Consider the following 15,140-nt stretch of genomic DNA (forward strand, 5'->3'; position numbering starts at 1 on the left):
ATTGCGGGACTCGAGGAATTGAACTGGCAACCTTGTGGTTGAGAGCCCACTGGCCCATGTGGGAATTGAACTGGTAGCCTTTGGAGTTAGGAGCATGGAGCTCTAACCGCCTGAGCCACCGGGCGGGCCCGAACAGTACTTTTCTTAAAAGCAGATGATTCTTTGAGCTCTGAACTACTTCAGAAGGAAAGGAAATATTGATTCTGAGATGGAGAAAAAAGGAACAAGGAGATACTCTTAATGTTACAGACAATTCCTTACTTCGAAGAAAAAACTTAAAACATTAGATATTTTTGGTGATTATTGTATAATGAGATAGGTAGATAACAGAAAAATATTGCTTGTAGATTTATTAACTAAATCTAGAATGTATAATCTGTCACTGTGAGCTCACCTCTCATTGGATGTGCGTACAGGATCATACTTGGATTAGAAGCTGAGGATTTGGCAGAGAAGAGGAAACGTGGTTTTAATGTATTGGTGACATTAATTATGTGACTTGGAAAAGTCCTTTTTGAGAGTAGTCTTTAAAGCCATTCTCTTGGACCTACCGCTTCATTTCCTCCTCTTGCGTCCCCTTTGTACTTGAACTAATCACTAGTATAAAGAGAGAAAAAAATGGACATCTATTGACCCCTAGTCCAAAGGCAAAACCCTGTTTTAAACATTTCCAGAGTTTTGTTATAAATCCCAAATGCTGGAGAACTGAAAGACAACCCTATAGTGTCTAGAGAGGGGGTAGGTGGGATTGCTGTGAAGCCTGGCTCTGCCCGTGTTCAGATGCAACCCCCCCCTTATGCCCCCCTTTCCCTGATTTCACACCTCAATTCCAAGTGTTCACTGTCTTTTCCCCCCTCCCCTCTTCCTGTCCTTGTTTTTAACAGCAGGAACGAATTTCATATACACCTCCCGAGAGCCCAGTGCCCAGTTACGCTTCCTCGACTCCACTTCATGTTCCAGTGCCCCGAGCGCTCAGGATGGAGGAAGACTCGATCCGCCTGCCCGCGCACCTGCGTGAGTGTCTGCGCGCGCCAGGGACGGGGAAGGACAGACTGACAGACGGACAGCCAGCCAGAGGGACTGCAGGGTCAGAAGGATTGACTGAGCAGGGCCAGGGGGCAGGGCCCCAAGCTGGAGAAGGGCAAGCTCTGAGATGGTTTTCCCGTGACTTCGCGAAGCTGCTTTGCAGTCTTTCGCCCCCTGCCCAGCATGGTTTTGAAAACCTTGAGATTTCTGCCTCTTGTTTCTCAGTGGATTCACTTCCGCTCTATGACATGTTGCCCCCAAATCTGGAAATGGGCACTCTATGGCAGAGCCAACTGAATCTCCTAAGAGGTGAGGTGACTTTGTTGGGACAGCTGATCCTCCTAAATTCACACTAACTCCCCTTTAATGTTTTCTTAGGCCTTAAATTTTGCTCAGCTTCTGAGTCAGACTCACTCCCTGCTTTGCTTTTTATGCTCTGTGCTCTTCCTGTCTTTACAGAGCCTGCCTCCACCCGCCTTTTCCATGCTGGATGCTTTTCTCTCCTTCATTTTCTGTGCCTAGAAATGGCCTTTTCCTCTTGCCTTTTTTCTGCTCCCCTCTCTCTTGCTTCGCTTATGCCGGCATGCCTTCACAGCTTCAGTCAGTTTGTAGTGTTTTCACCTTTCTCTCCCAGATCATCTCTACCCCTTGCCTCTACCACCTCTTCTGTCTGAATCTTCAGCTGCAACTTGGCAGGGCATCAGGGCCAAGACACTTGTGCTGCTGGGGCCAAGCTCCAAAGCAGCCGACACCTGTCATTTCCTTTTTTGTCTTTCTTTCCTGTGCTGCCACCCAGCCCAGATGATACAATGTGATGGGGGCAGCTGGGGAGAATGAATCACCTGATTCCCACCCTGATCACAGTGTCCAAGAAAATGCCAAATTCTCTGGCTTGAGTATTATCCTGAGGGCACAAGTCCAGGTGATGGAGGACACTGGGGGTCACCTTGGCCCTTCCCTAGTTAATTCCTAATAACTTAAATTGTGGCGCGGTTGTGCTTGCCGTCTCTTTCTGGCATGGTATGGCCCCCAGGTTATTCTCCTCCTCTTGTTCCATCCCTCCTCAAAAGCCAGAAGGTTGCTTGCTGAAAGTGGAGAACAATAGGAGACAGAGGATGCAGGTCTCTCTTTCCTCTTTCTGTGATAATTCAGGGAATCAGATGACTGATGCTGGGATGTACTAGGGGCATATTGCTGGCTTATCCTTCCTCCCCCACAGTAAGGATGGTGGCTGGGCTTTTGGCAAGGAGTTGGGGTCCATAAGAATTCTCCTCCTGCAGCTTGCTGTGTTGGTCAAGATTTCCAAAGTTGCTACATGTTACGATCAGTGCATTCCCGCTTCACTTGGGCCAGGAGATAAAGGGCAGAGCTCCACTATACCATCTTCTCCACAGTGAACTCTTATTAAAGATGAGATTGGGACTGTAAAGGTGCCAAGGTCATGGCTGCAGGCACTGTTGTCCTTAGTAAACTGGCGTGTTGTGTGGTACCATTGGAACAGACAGGATTGCAAAAGAAACCACAGCCAGGCAATAGCATCTTTCCCCCAGAAACTGTCCTATGACTGGTATACTCACCTCAGGATGGAACACACACATGCTATGAATACTCCTACTACCTAATTTCATTCATTTATTCATTGAACGAATAGTTATTGATTAGCTGTGCTGTGCCAAGCACGCTTCTGGATGCAGGGGATACAGAAGTGAACAAGCAGACCAAACACCCTCGCCTCGTACAGAGAGAAAGAAACTGGGAACACTTGTCCCAAAGGGGCTGCTGTTTCTTTCATAGCTTTGTATTCCTACACTTTGACGCATCCTTCCAAGGAGGCCCTAATTCCTGGTTCGACTCTGTATGCCTTCGCATGTGTCGGCTCTTCTAGCATAGAACCGCTCTCCATAGGAAGTTGTCATAGTAAAACTAACATACACACCTAACTTGCAATCGGGAAATCTTAATTCTTAACTAGTTCTTCTGTTAAACCAACTGTTTGACTGTGAGTCAGTCACTGTAATACTCAGTTTTCCTACCGTACAATATTGTGATTGGATAAGAGAATATTTAATAGCCCTCTTAACTTAAAAATGTTATGATTGTCACCTAAGGGATTAATCTCTCTATTTGAAACTGTTTCTTCCATACCAGCACTTTAATTTTGGGGGGAGTAGACGGTTTCCTCGTTGAACCACAGCTGTGCTGCTTCACCACTGTTTTGCCAGGCCCTATTATGTGCCTAGCACACAATCATAACAGCTAATGTTTATTGTGGATTACCCTGTACCAGGTACTGTGTAAAGTCCTTTATGTAAATTATCTTATTTAATTCTCACAGCAGTACTTGTACGATCCATATTCTTTTTACATCCATGTCACATAAGGAGTGTAGGGCTTAGAGAATTTAAGTGTCTTGCCAAAGTCACACAGTAAGAGATAAAGTCAGGATTCAAACTCAATTCTGTCTGATTCTAAAGCTTAGGCTCTTACCTATTGTGCCACTATGTGTGTTCAGTAAATATTTTTTGGATGGATGGATGAATTCAGGGTTGGCACTTAGCCATTATTCACTGATATGGCCATAGCATTGGTTTATGGCTGGAATCTGTTTAACTGATTCTATGCTCTGTTACAACATAGAATCTAACAGTCTGTTCTAAGTGATTCAGTGTTCAACTATGGTCAATCAGTTGTTGAAGGGTTTGCTCCACTAGGTGACTGGATGATGGAAGATGGATGGATGGATCGACGGATTCCCACATAATTATCAGATGCAGGACTATGTCACATTATTGCTGACCTTAGAATATAATCAGTTGTTAGATTATGGATTCAGGTCAGGGTGATAATTTTGCCAGGGTGCCTATTCTCTGGCACCTGACGTTAGAGACCTCCTTGGTAATCTGCATGAGCCCTGGTGTGACAGCAGTAGTTGTAACATTTGGAATGAGTCCTCCGAAAGTGGAGGTTCCCAGGCTCTTGCTGCTTGTCCGCAGCTGGGGCTTTCCACAGGAGGCTGAAAGGCCCTCCTTCCTGTCCTGTTCCAGGACTCGGCTGCCCATCAGGCTGCTTGAGAAACATTTCGTGTAGCCCCTAGGATGGTGGAGTATACTTGAAGATGCATCCCAGCTGGGTTTCCAAACCTAAAAGAAAATAAATATTCTAACAAGGGAGTTGGGTTATTGCTGTTTTAATCTGGGATTCCAGACAATTCCCGGTGGAATGCTCATGGAAAGTACGGGGAAGAATCTGGAAGCCAAGACAGCAGCAGGACATTTATGGTATTGCTAGGTTGAAAGCATTTTTAGCTGCTTATTTTAAAGAGATACTCACCAGACTGGTGTGCCTCAAAGTGGCTTCTCTTCACTATTTATCCTCATTGATCTCCAGATAAACCCTCTCTCTTAGATCTTTCTTTTTCTCCTTTCATTCTTAAATTAAAATATATCCTTTCCAAGTTGGAGGGAGGGCAGGGATCATAGTGTTTAAGGTTCTCTGACCAAGGGTTTCTCATCGTCTTGTTCTGCAAATGTAGGGCTGTACCCAAACCGAAGACACAGTGTGACAAATTAGCAAGCCATTGAGAAGTGGAAAGTAATGCCTTTTCCTTTTATTTGCCTGTGATAAAAACAAAGTGATAAATGGAGCAGAGTGTTAAGTGGTGATTGTAGAGGCCTTGAAAGGGACAGGCAGGGGCAGTCTGAGCCTAAGAAAGGAGGAGAGTCAAGAGGGGCAGGGCCAAACCTCTGCCATCTTGGTCTGGCTTCCTCACTGCCCCATGTGCAGGCCAGTGCCCTTTAACAATCCGACAGCAGGTTCCTGGAACTTCCTGTTTCATCAGGAGAGCAAACACAGTATGTTTATTGAGAAGATAGAAAAGGCTTTTTTTTTTCCCTTCCATAAAGAGTGCTGAATATTTTTTTTAAGCTTGAGGGTAGAAGAGCTAAAGTATGCCAATTATAGCAGTTAGATAAAAACAAAAAATTCCATTCTTTAAAGGGAGCCATGAGTCTTTCATCGTAGCTTGAAAACACTTAAAAGGACCAAAGACCCCCAAGAGTTCCTTGACAAGACCTGCTTGATTCTCTAAGCAGTGAAGGGCTGTTGCTTGGAGCAAGGCATGCCTTTTTCTGATTCTCACTAGAGAGCTCATGGTGTGAGGAAGAGACTTTTTCTCATTTGTCTGCCCAGGGGCCTCCTTTTTCTAAATTCATGGAGGTGTGAGTGCTGAGGGCACAGCAAAAGGTGCCTCATGAAGTTGTGCCAGCCCTGTGAAACACTTGGCCTCAAACAGTGATTCAGTGCTACCCATATAATAACAATAAGCATGTTTCAGATTGATGGGGCATTTAAATAAGGAAATGTCTTTATTCTACATCCCTTCCATCATCATTTCACATTTAGTTGATATAATTGCATCTAATTACATAATCGCCATTTGCCCAAAGACTTTGCGTTCTGCAGAGCCAGTTTGGTTTTCTAAAATCCCTGTGAACTGGTATTTAAAATTCGGAACCTAGGACTCATTCATCGTATTTAATAGGGTTACAGTTTATGATATTGCGGGTTAATAAATAGCCATAATAGCTGCTTGGAGTTTTCTAGAGTCAGAACACCAGAAATAGTCCCTTGGCTCTACTTCCTCTCCTTGTGAATCTTTCAAAATTCTTACATTACTACTTCTACTGTGTGTGTTTAATAATTAATTTAATGCCTTCCTCTGGAAACGTTACCTCGCCGCTCACATACTTGGCAATTTTGCATTCTCAGCAGACTGAGTTTAAGACAGTCATGTGACAAGCAAAGCTATATTAGAACGAGGACAGTGAGTGAAAAGAGATGCAGTGGCTCTTGTTTCTAATTAGCTGGAGCAACCAACAATTTTATAACTTTCAAGTTATTTTTGTTCCCCAAGAAGAGGCAAAAATGGGAATTCAGTATAATCGCAGTTAGTACTCTATATTGTCATAAGTAACAAAATGCATTCATATATACCATCTCATTTAATCGTGCAACAGTCCTTGAAGTAGGTATTACTAATTTTGTTTTATTGATGAGATGACAGTGGCTCAGATAAGCCCACTGAATTGTCCAGATTCACACAGCACATGAAAAAGCTAATGTAATTTCTATTTCAGAAGTCTCACGGCAGAGTCTCACGGACTTGAAAGTGGAGGCATTGCTCACTATTGGAGTGTGGGAGACCATGGGCACGGGGATGGGCGTAGTTATGGCTCTAGTGATGCACTTGACTAGTAATTTGCGCTGAACCACCAACAGGCTGGCTTTCATCAGGAATGCGATCCTGTTACTATGGGCAATTCATTCTGGTTTTGCTCACCCATTTCTACTGCTCTTTACTCTCTTGTGAACAAAAGTTGAAGTTCAGTTTATCTCTGCAACCAAAAGGACAGAGCTGGCTGTAAAGGCCTCAGATGGCCAGCACTGGAAGTGGAGCTCAACCAAGTACCCCCATTCCCTGGCATTTCACCTCCTGGGAACAGTTCCCATTTTCCTTGCATTTTTTCCAAGTGAAAAGTCATGGTAATAGGAGGGCCTTGGGATCAGACAGACCCGAGTGGGCTTGATTCCCGGGGCTCCTCTCTCTGTTGATTTAAGCTTGCTAAGACTCAAATTTCTCATATACCTACTGATGAGGGTTTCCTTACACGTATCAGAGCTAATTTATATATAACACCTAGCACAATGCCTGGCAGACAGTGGCCAGGTAACTCACTAGAGCTCAATTTCAGTTTCCCAAGCTGGTAAAGAGCCTCTTTTAGGATGTGGCTTTCCCATTTTCAAGGGCCAAGAGAAGCGTATATATCATTGTCTGTTTCATGAAAGAAAAGGCCTAGAGTTCTGTCTACCCAGTATTGAGACTGATTTCCCTAAGTGACTATGAAAATCAGCTTCGTTTTCTAACCATTCCCTGTGATTTCTAGGAACCCAGTTCTGCTCTGGGGCACTCTATCCCAGAGCCTAATCCGTACCCACACCATATCGGTACCTCTCTCTGTAACTGTTTGCTTTGCTAGCCTTGCCTGAGCTGTAAGCCTCCTTCCTCAGCTTTCCCCACCCTTCTTCTAAGACCTAGCAAGCCCTCCCCTGTCGTTTGCCATTATCAGTGTTCCAAAAATGGCCTCTCCTCACACAGCTGCCTGTGACGTATTGTGACATCACCAGCAGAGTTGAGGCAAGGACATGGGGAAGAAGATTTAATTCTCAGGATCTTGACAAAGCAATAATGACTTCTCACGAAGATGGTCAGCCACCAGTATTTTATACTGTGTTCCCCTGAAGCCTTCCTTTGAGTGCCTGTATATTTGACATTCAAATGCTTGAAGGCTTTCTACTTTTCCAGCAGCCCCTGCAGCTGTACCACGGCGGCCCAGGCTAGCTGCTTCAAACAGCTTGAAGAGAAAAAACAGTCTACAACAGACCAGCCAGGATGCTTTGGAAGGGAAATTTCCTTTTTGGGTTTGCTGTCTGAAAGAATTTCCGATGCAGGCAGACGTTAATTCCTAGCTCCATGCTTCCTGATAAGGAAGCAGCTTCAATAAATGCAGCTATTTTTAGATGCCTTTTTAAAATACATATATATAACCAGAGGTCTATTGACCTTTTCTTTCACTTCACATTTCATGCCATGCACTCCGTGCACATTTAAGGCAGTTCCTCCAGCATAAGCTCTGACAGGGTGGCTGTGATCCTGTGGGGATGGGGAGAGCAGGGCTCTCAATGTCCTCAGCATTCTGAAGTAGACATTTGGATGCTATTGGCACTTGGTTGTCCCTACCTGGTACTGTGGGTTATTTATGTGAGCCCAGAGATGCCCAGCTCTATTCTAGACCCAATATTGAAAGTTTATGACAGAGTAAGCGAGAGAGCCACTTAAAAATAAATGTTCTATGAGTAGAGACTTGAACAACAAAAGATAAGAAATGACATTTTGATTTTTTTTCTGTCTCCTCTCAACTATCTCCCCTTGGATTTTCCCAACCATTAGTGCCTCTGTGGTCTTTCTCTTGGCATATCAGAGTTCTGCAGAACAGGAGGTGCCTGTCCATATGTTCCAGGATTGGTCTCATGTATACCTCCAGAATTCTGCTGGCAGGTGTGGTAAAGATTCAGTGTGACGCCGGCTCGAACTATGCTTTCTAGGTTATTTGCCATCTCCTCTACATGATCTCAGAGCATTGATTGGGCTGAGTCTACACCAATATGTTAACGTTTCCCTTCCCAAATAACAGATATTGTCTTCATGTTTGAATTAAACCTCATCAGTAGCTCAGATTCTTGGAGGTTCTGACAGGAATGGCTTTGACTGCTTCATCTTGGTGCTTTTCCGGAGGTAAATGTTACCAAGGCCCTTCGGGTGTTACTGATTTCACTGTTGCCGTAGGAGGGTTCTGGGTCAGTTGCCTGAACCATCCAGTGTGTGTTGGGGGTTCTTTTCTCTGGTCTCTTCTGAAGCAAGATAGAGCAGGATTTGAAAGATTTAAACTGTTCCTGTTTCTGGCCACATGCTGACTGTAAATTCCCAAGAATTAATTAGTCACCCTCCCGTGATATTTACTGCTTCCATCTTGGGTAGGTGGACTTAACCCCATTCTTTTTGAAATTAGTCTCTATTTCTGTTTCCTCTAGATCATAGATAGAAATAGCCTCCAGTGGAGCTATAAGACTTCAGTGATAGAAATGCAGATTGCGGATATGGATGCTGGATGGAGAGCTGTGGATGTGTGGTGGGTACAGATTGGATCCCTGGAAGGAAGAGTAACCCGTGCAGTGCTTCACCCATTTAGCTGGGGCTGAATTCTCCACTCCACGGGTGGAACATTAACTAAAGTAGTTCACTGAGGAGGGTGGAGGTTTGTCAGGAGAGATGCCACTATCATTAAAAAACAAAACAAAAGCAAAAGGTGCCTAGGTGAATGTTGTAGGGTGTGGAAGAGCACTACCTTAAGGGGGTATCCAACATTATGTGGCTCCACTTTAGAGGTAACAATGTTAGGGTCCAATTACCCATGTGTTTTCCAGAAGTGGCTTACCTTTGCAAATGAGTTTGTTTGTCTTCATACCCCACCTGCCAGTTTAGGAGCTGTGCTCTTCCGTAGGAGCCATTCTGAGGCCACCTGTGTATAAGAGGCCACTCTAGAGAATCACTGTTACAATACTGTGTGAAATAAGTAATCATTGTCACTCCTATTTACTGAGTACCTTCTAGTGCCAGGAACTTTAGACATATTATTCTGAATAATTGCTAACACTACAAGGTGGATATTATATCTGTTTTACATTTTGCTCAGAGTGGTAAATCCCTTGCCAGATACGCGCAGAGAGAAAGTGGCAGAGCCACAATTTGAATCCAGCTCTAATTCCAAAACCCAGGCCTTTTTTCACTTCACCATGTGGCTTCTTAAAAATATTAGGAACTGATGAAAGTTATTTCCTTCTAGCTGTTGGTTAGAAGGAGAAAAGCCAAGCTAAGAGGTTTTTTTTTTCTTTCTTCAATTTAAACAAAGTTTATATAAACCACAGACAAGAAAGGCCAAAGGGGTAAAATCAGAGACATAAACTAAATTGTCTTTTGAACTTATAAAGGAAGATAAAATTTCAAATTCAGTTCTCTATGCAGACTGTTACCTACAGCGTGTTTTCAGGTACCCATATAAATTCTAAAGTGTTAGAAACAAAATCAAATGAAGCAAAAAGAGGTTCCTGGAGTCCATGATGTTTCATCTTTTTAAAAGAGATGATCTACCTCCCAGATTATTATTATACAGTAAGGAAGGTGTTGTGCTCAAATGGAGATTGTATTACTGGGTTCACAAATGAAAGAATTTTACTGCCTAATACTTTTGTTTAATCTGACCTGCTTCAGAAAGGTTGTCTGATATTTTGTGCCTCAGTTTAACCTACCTGGCAGATGTGCTGGGAAATTCTACCCCCGGGCAACAGAGCAGGAGGTGCACTTGTCTTGGTGACCATCCTCTGAGCACTGGCCCAGTGTGGTGACTAATGGAGTCACCCCAAACGATTCATTCCTTCTTTGCAGGCTGCTGTAGTTTGCTCATCTGTAAAGGTAGCCTGGATGTATGATTCATCAGGTTCTTCTCACCTCAACCGTTTCTAATTCCAGAAGAGAAATCCAAGGGGTATCAGCCGTGGAGCATTATCTATAAATGCTAAGAATCATGGTCATTCACTTGATTTCGGGCATTCAACACAACATCACATTTTCGTGCAGATAGATGGTGGTATTTAAGTGACACAGGAAATTGGCCTCTACTTTCACTGATTGTTCTGTGAGGACGCAAGGAAATATGGAAATGCCACACCTGACACTGTTGGACGCTTTCCTACGCTGCCCATGATTGAGATCCAGGACGGAGCCAGCTCCTAAGACTCAGGTCTTCTGAGGGCTGTCATGGCCTCTTGAACCTTATGCTGGTTCCCAGGACCTTACAGTCAAATCTCAGGCCTGCTTCCCTGTTCTCATAGCACCCCTTTCGGCCTGAGAATTGTCTGTGAGTTGGCCCTTTGCCCAGAGCATTATGTACAGGTGTGGCTTCTGGTAACTACCTACTTGACCCCAACTGTATGATTTGTGGAAATGCCCTCTGCAACTTGAGACATGTTGGCCTTTCCTGTAACCTGTAAAAATGACTGTGCATTTTGCTCCCTCTCTAGATGCTATCCGTCGGATTGAGGGCTTTACAGAGCCAGCTGATCTGCATGGATAGGCCACACTATCCTCCTTCAGCCAGCCCCATAGCACATGCACAATTAATACTGCATTAATTAATTATGGGGAAAAATAGCACAGTTGGCAAGGGAATGAAGGCTTTCAGCTTCTAAAGTGAAGGCTTTGATGGCTGAGCTTTAAAGTACATTTCCACCCGCCCCGCCAGCAGAGAGAATCTGTGACACTTATACCATCCCCTGGGCATGAAAACTCACACCCAAGAAACTATTTCTAAATGGAGGCCCTGAACTAGTTGCTCCAATCATCTACTCTTTGCCACAGGCTATGAAAAGGGAGTGTGGGATTAGGGAGAAAAGAATTGCCCAAAGCAACAGTGATTCGTGAATAAAGCCGAATCAATGTTGCCTCCTTCAACTATCTCTTGCATCACCAACATCAGGACCCCTTTGTAGAGAAGTAAATATGAGCAAATGATTTAGTGCCAACCCTCTTGAGTAAATAAAAGTACTCATTGCTCGTCCTCCCTGTATGCCTTACTTCAGGAGGCAGCCCAAAGGCAGAGCAAATTCACAAACGTGTTATTCTCATGGGTTGGAGGTTTGTCTGTTTTGGGCATATTTTCATACTAGAAGTGAACAAAGTGGGGGAGAAACTCTTTCCTTTCTTTTTTATTCTGATTCCTTCCACACCGTTGTTCTCACAGAACTGAACTCCCACACTTACCCTTTTCACTTCTCATGCAAGGTGATGGAGAAGCCACCTCCCAAAATTCCCGCCCTGCACAGGTAGTTTTCGTTCTCTATTTCCAACGTCATCCTTTTGTGTGGGGCTCTTGCTGACCTTAAAATTCGGCCACAATTCCAATAGTCACCCAGATATTTCGGGTTTTATTTAAAGGTCTTTTAGGAACACAAAAGTAGAAATTCCCTAAGAGAGATACTCCTCATTTGAGAGTCATGGGTTAGAAAAGTCGTTTTAAACTACACTTTAATTCTCTGATCATACTGAGAGGGACTTCAGAGACCTACAGAAATCTAAACTGATAGAAAATTTGTTTGGCCCTTATAAAAGGAAGATTTTTTTCCTTTTGATTCTTAGGCAAAGAAAAATTTTACTTCAGATGTCTCTAAGTGTGTGTGTGTGTGTGTGTGTGTGTGTGTGTGTGTGTGGTTTGGATGGTCTCATAGCTGTTATTCCAGTTTGCTTCATGGAGCCTCTGTGATGATTTTCACCACCCAAAGTGATCCAGGGAAAGAACTTGAAGACACACAACTGGGTATTGTAGCACTGGCATTGCGCATCCAGCTGTGTAACAGTCTCATATCTGGTACTTCTTTGTTTGCTGAAGGAGAATTGATATTCAGAAAGTGGCTGGCTTCTAAACTTTTATTGTCTGGAAGGGCACTGCTCTGGATCCAAGACAGAGGACTTATATAGTTGTCTGTGAACAGGGCCAGTGTTATGCTACAGCAGGATACGTCGTCACTCAGTTGCAGTGATTTCAGACATCCCTGAACTTAAATATCTCCCATGATGAACTACTGTGGTACCTGAAATTCCACTATTAAGATAGATTCCTTTTGGACCCAGCATTGTTTCTGCCTAGCTCTACTTTTAAGAGTAAAGAATTATCATCGCAGCTAGTACACCTTGGATAAAGATGATACCTTAAGTCCCTGATACCTTAATGAAAATTAGTTTATCGAATCTCTTGACTCTTTTGAAATAGAAGAATCATGGCCAGCATGGAAAGTCAAAGGAGGTAACAGAGTTGTCAATAAACTTTATATTTTGCTTGCGACTGGCCTTCTCCACGGAGGAGACAGACATAAAATTAGATGGAAAATCCAGGCCCTTTGATTTAGACAAAACATTGTGAATCTGGACCTCTGAGACCAAGATGAGTAATCTCACACTTCCTGTGCCCAGCTTTTGGTCTCCAGACATCGCTAGCATGAGTATTGGCCAAAGTTGGGCCCCCTCTAGCACACTGTCAACTTGAGAATGTGCAAGTCATCTGTATTGCCTTGAGAGGAGTAATGAATTTTGGAATGTAAATCAGAACTCTGAAGCCTTTCAAACCGTTCTCTGGGGTGACAAATGTTCGATCGTAATGCCTAGACCATGCAGATGTACAAAGGACCTGTTCATCCAAGTCTCAAGTTGAAGTCAGGAAAATCTTGACTTGTGGGTAACTTAAAGGAGCTAGCCGAAAGTGAGTGGCTCAAATGATGAGTGGGTGTGTGGAATTGGGAAGAAAGATCCCTGGTAGCTCTCCATGCAGAGTAATAACTTCATTTATTGAGTACTTACGGTAGGTACTTTTCACATGTTTTGTATCATTTAATCCTCACAACAGTCCTAGGTACTAAGTTTTCTTATCCTCACTTTACTGATGTTCAATGAGGTTTAAAGAGGTTAAGGGACTTGGCTAAAGCCACAGAGCTGGTAGGTGTCAGCACGGGTCCATCAGATTCTCCACCTTTCCTCCCAATATAAGCCAAAGACCCATTCCCCAGACCAGTCTCTTTAAGAATATGAAAAATAATGTTGGGTCCCCCTCTGAAATCCAGCTGTGGTTAAAACCTCATGCGTTTTAGAAAAATAGAATAACTCATTAAAATGAAATTATAAATCTACTCCACAAGAAAAAAAAAAAATCTACCACAACCCAAAACCTCAGAGTTAACATATTCAGATTTCAGTGAGCTATATGATTCTCTCTAGTCCCTTAAATATCGCTGTTTCCTGGTCAGTAATATCCTTTACAGAGTCCTGGCACTTGAATAGTGTAATGAGATCAGATCCTATCATCCTGCGATTCTAGTGCAATCTAATTGCAGGGTGAAAATCCAGGGCAGGTCTTAGTTCCTCATCTGTCAGTGTCCCCCTTGGTCCCTCTCTTGCTCTACAGTGTGACGCTCAGTGCTACTCCCTCTTTTTGTGCTTTTGGTCTCTATGTTGTTTTCTTTTCACAACTGTTTTTTTTCTTCTTCTTTTAATGAAGTGATTTGAAATGGAAAATTAAGGACTTAACTGTGAGCCTGGCAGTTTCCTGCTAATGCCTCTCTGCTAAGAAGCATCATAAAATCCTATACATTATTATTCACTTCAGCACAGCTGCTTTGGGCTCTCACCCGCTTAGTCATTCACAGTATGTCTGAGAGATTAATTTTCATAAGGCTGTGGATGGAGATATTTCCCCCCTCCATGTTTTACTTAAAATCCTCAGTGGGGAAGTGTATTTAAAAAAAAAAAATCCACCATCCTTGATAAAAGGTAATTTGGTAATATACATGCTTTAGGAACTCTAATTGGTTATTTTATCTGCGTGCACCCTCTTCATTTGAAATACTGCCATCTTTCTACCAGAAGTCTCAAGTGTGTAGAGGAGGACTGAGGGGGAACAAGAATTGGTGGTTCGTGTTGAAGTGTGGGTGCCTGTTTGTTAGAGTGTGCGATGTATGTAAGTCTACACACATACCTGTTGACTGATGAAGGTTGCAGGTACTGATGCCCTCTTGGAGAGTTAAAGCTCTCGGTGTTACACAGAATGTGAGGGGGGCGAGGGAACAGGAGAATGATGAAGAGGGAGGAAGAGGTGGGCCAGGGTCCATTTCAGAGGGGTCCCCACACCCTGGGTGAGAGCTCAACTTTTATGCTGACATTCCAGCAGCCGCAGAAAACCAGGGGTGTTTTCAAGACTCAGCTGCCAAAGTTTCTTGAAGCAGCTCTACTCAAAGGCATATGCTGGGCTCAATTCTGAGGGAAATTTCCTTTTTGGGGAAGTTGAAGCAAAGGAATTTCCTGTGTGGGCAGACAGAGCTTCCTGACTTGAAGGCTTCTTGGAAGGGAAACAGTTTCATAATGAAATGACAAATTAAAGACATACCAGCCGGGTTCACTTCAAAACAGCTATTGAGAGTGCAGGCAAAGCCCTATTATACTCCCTCACAGAACAAAAATAAATCCCATCCTGACAGGTTTCTGTATGCTGGATTATATCCGTCCCCCCGCACCTTCCTTCACAGGCTCCGTCTCCCTTCCTCCCACCCCCGCCATTAGCTGCCACCATCTCTGTCTTTAATAGCTCCCTGGAGCAACCGGCAAGGAGATTTGGGGCATACCTCTTGCTGCCTTTCTTTGTGACTTTACCCATCCCTGACCTACACAGGGGCCTTATGGGTTATGTTACAGCCCCATGCTGCCAAGACTCACAGAAGTGACCTCTTTCCTTCCCCCTTTGACACAAAGCAATGATTGAAGATATCTTCAGCAATAGGGTATTAAAAAAAATGCAGCTGTTTCCTTGGGCTGGCCTTTAAAATCTTGTAGGCAATAAACGTAAGGGCTAGTCTGATGTTGGGATCTGGGTCTGAAGGCTTCGTTCGCTTTGTTGAAGGAA

The 15,140-nt window shown here is 43.6% G+C and overlaps 1 protein-coding gene across 4 annotated transcripts in view; it reads left to right on the forward strand.

Moving 5' to 3' along the window:
• Positions 1-15,140, forward strand: part of ETV6 (ETS variant transcription factor 6) — a 219,101-nt gene that overhangs the window by 90,211 nt on the left and 113,750 nt on the right. For 2 of the 4 annotated variants that reach the window (XM_019744766.3, XM_019744764.3), the window contains exon 2: positions 885-1,014. The exons of 1 other annotated variant lie outside the window; for it this stretch is intronic. In XM_019744766.3, coding sequence (XP_019600325.1) covers positions 885-1,014 — 130 coding nt within the window. The remainder of the gene's footprint in view (positions 1-884; positions 1,015-15,140) is intronic. One more of the 4 variants, XM_019744765.3, reaches the window with a different exon arrangement.

Source organism: Rhinolophus sinicus, chromosome 1 (assembly GCF_057876585.1).
Source record: "Rhinolophus sinicus isolate RSI-liver-muscle chromosome 1, RSI-T2T, whole genome shotgun sequence".
Taxonomy (NCBI): domain Eukaryota; kingdom Metazoa; phylum Chordata; class Mammalia; order Chiroptera; family Rhinolophidae; genus Rhinolophus; species Rhinolophus sinicus.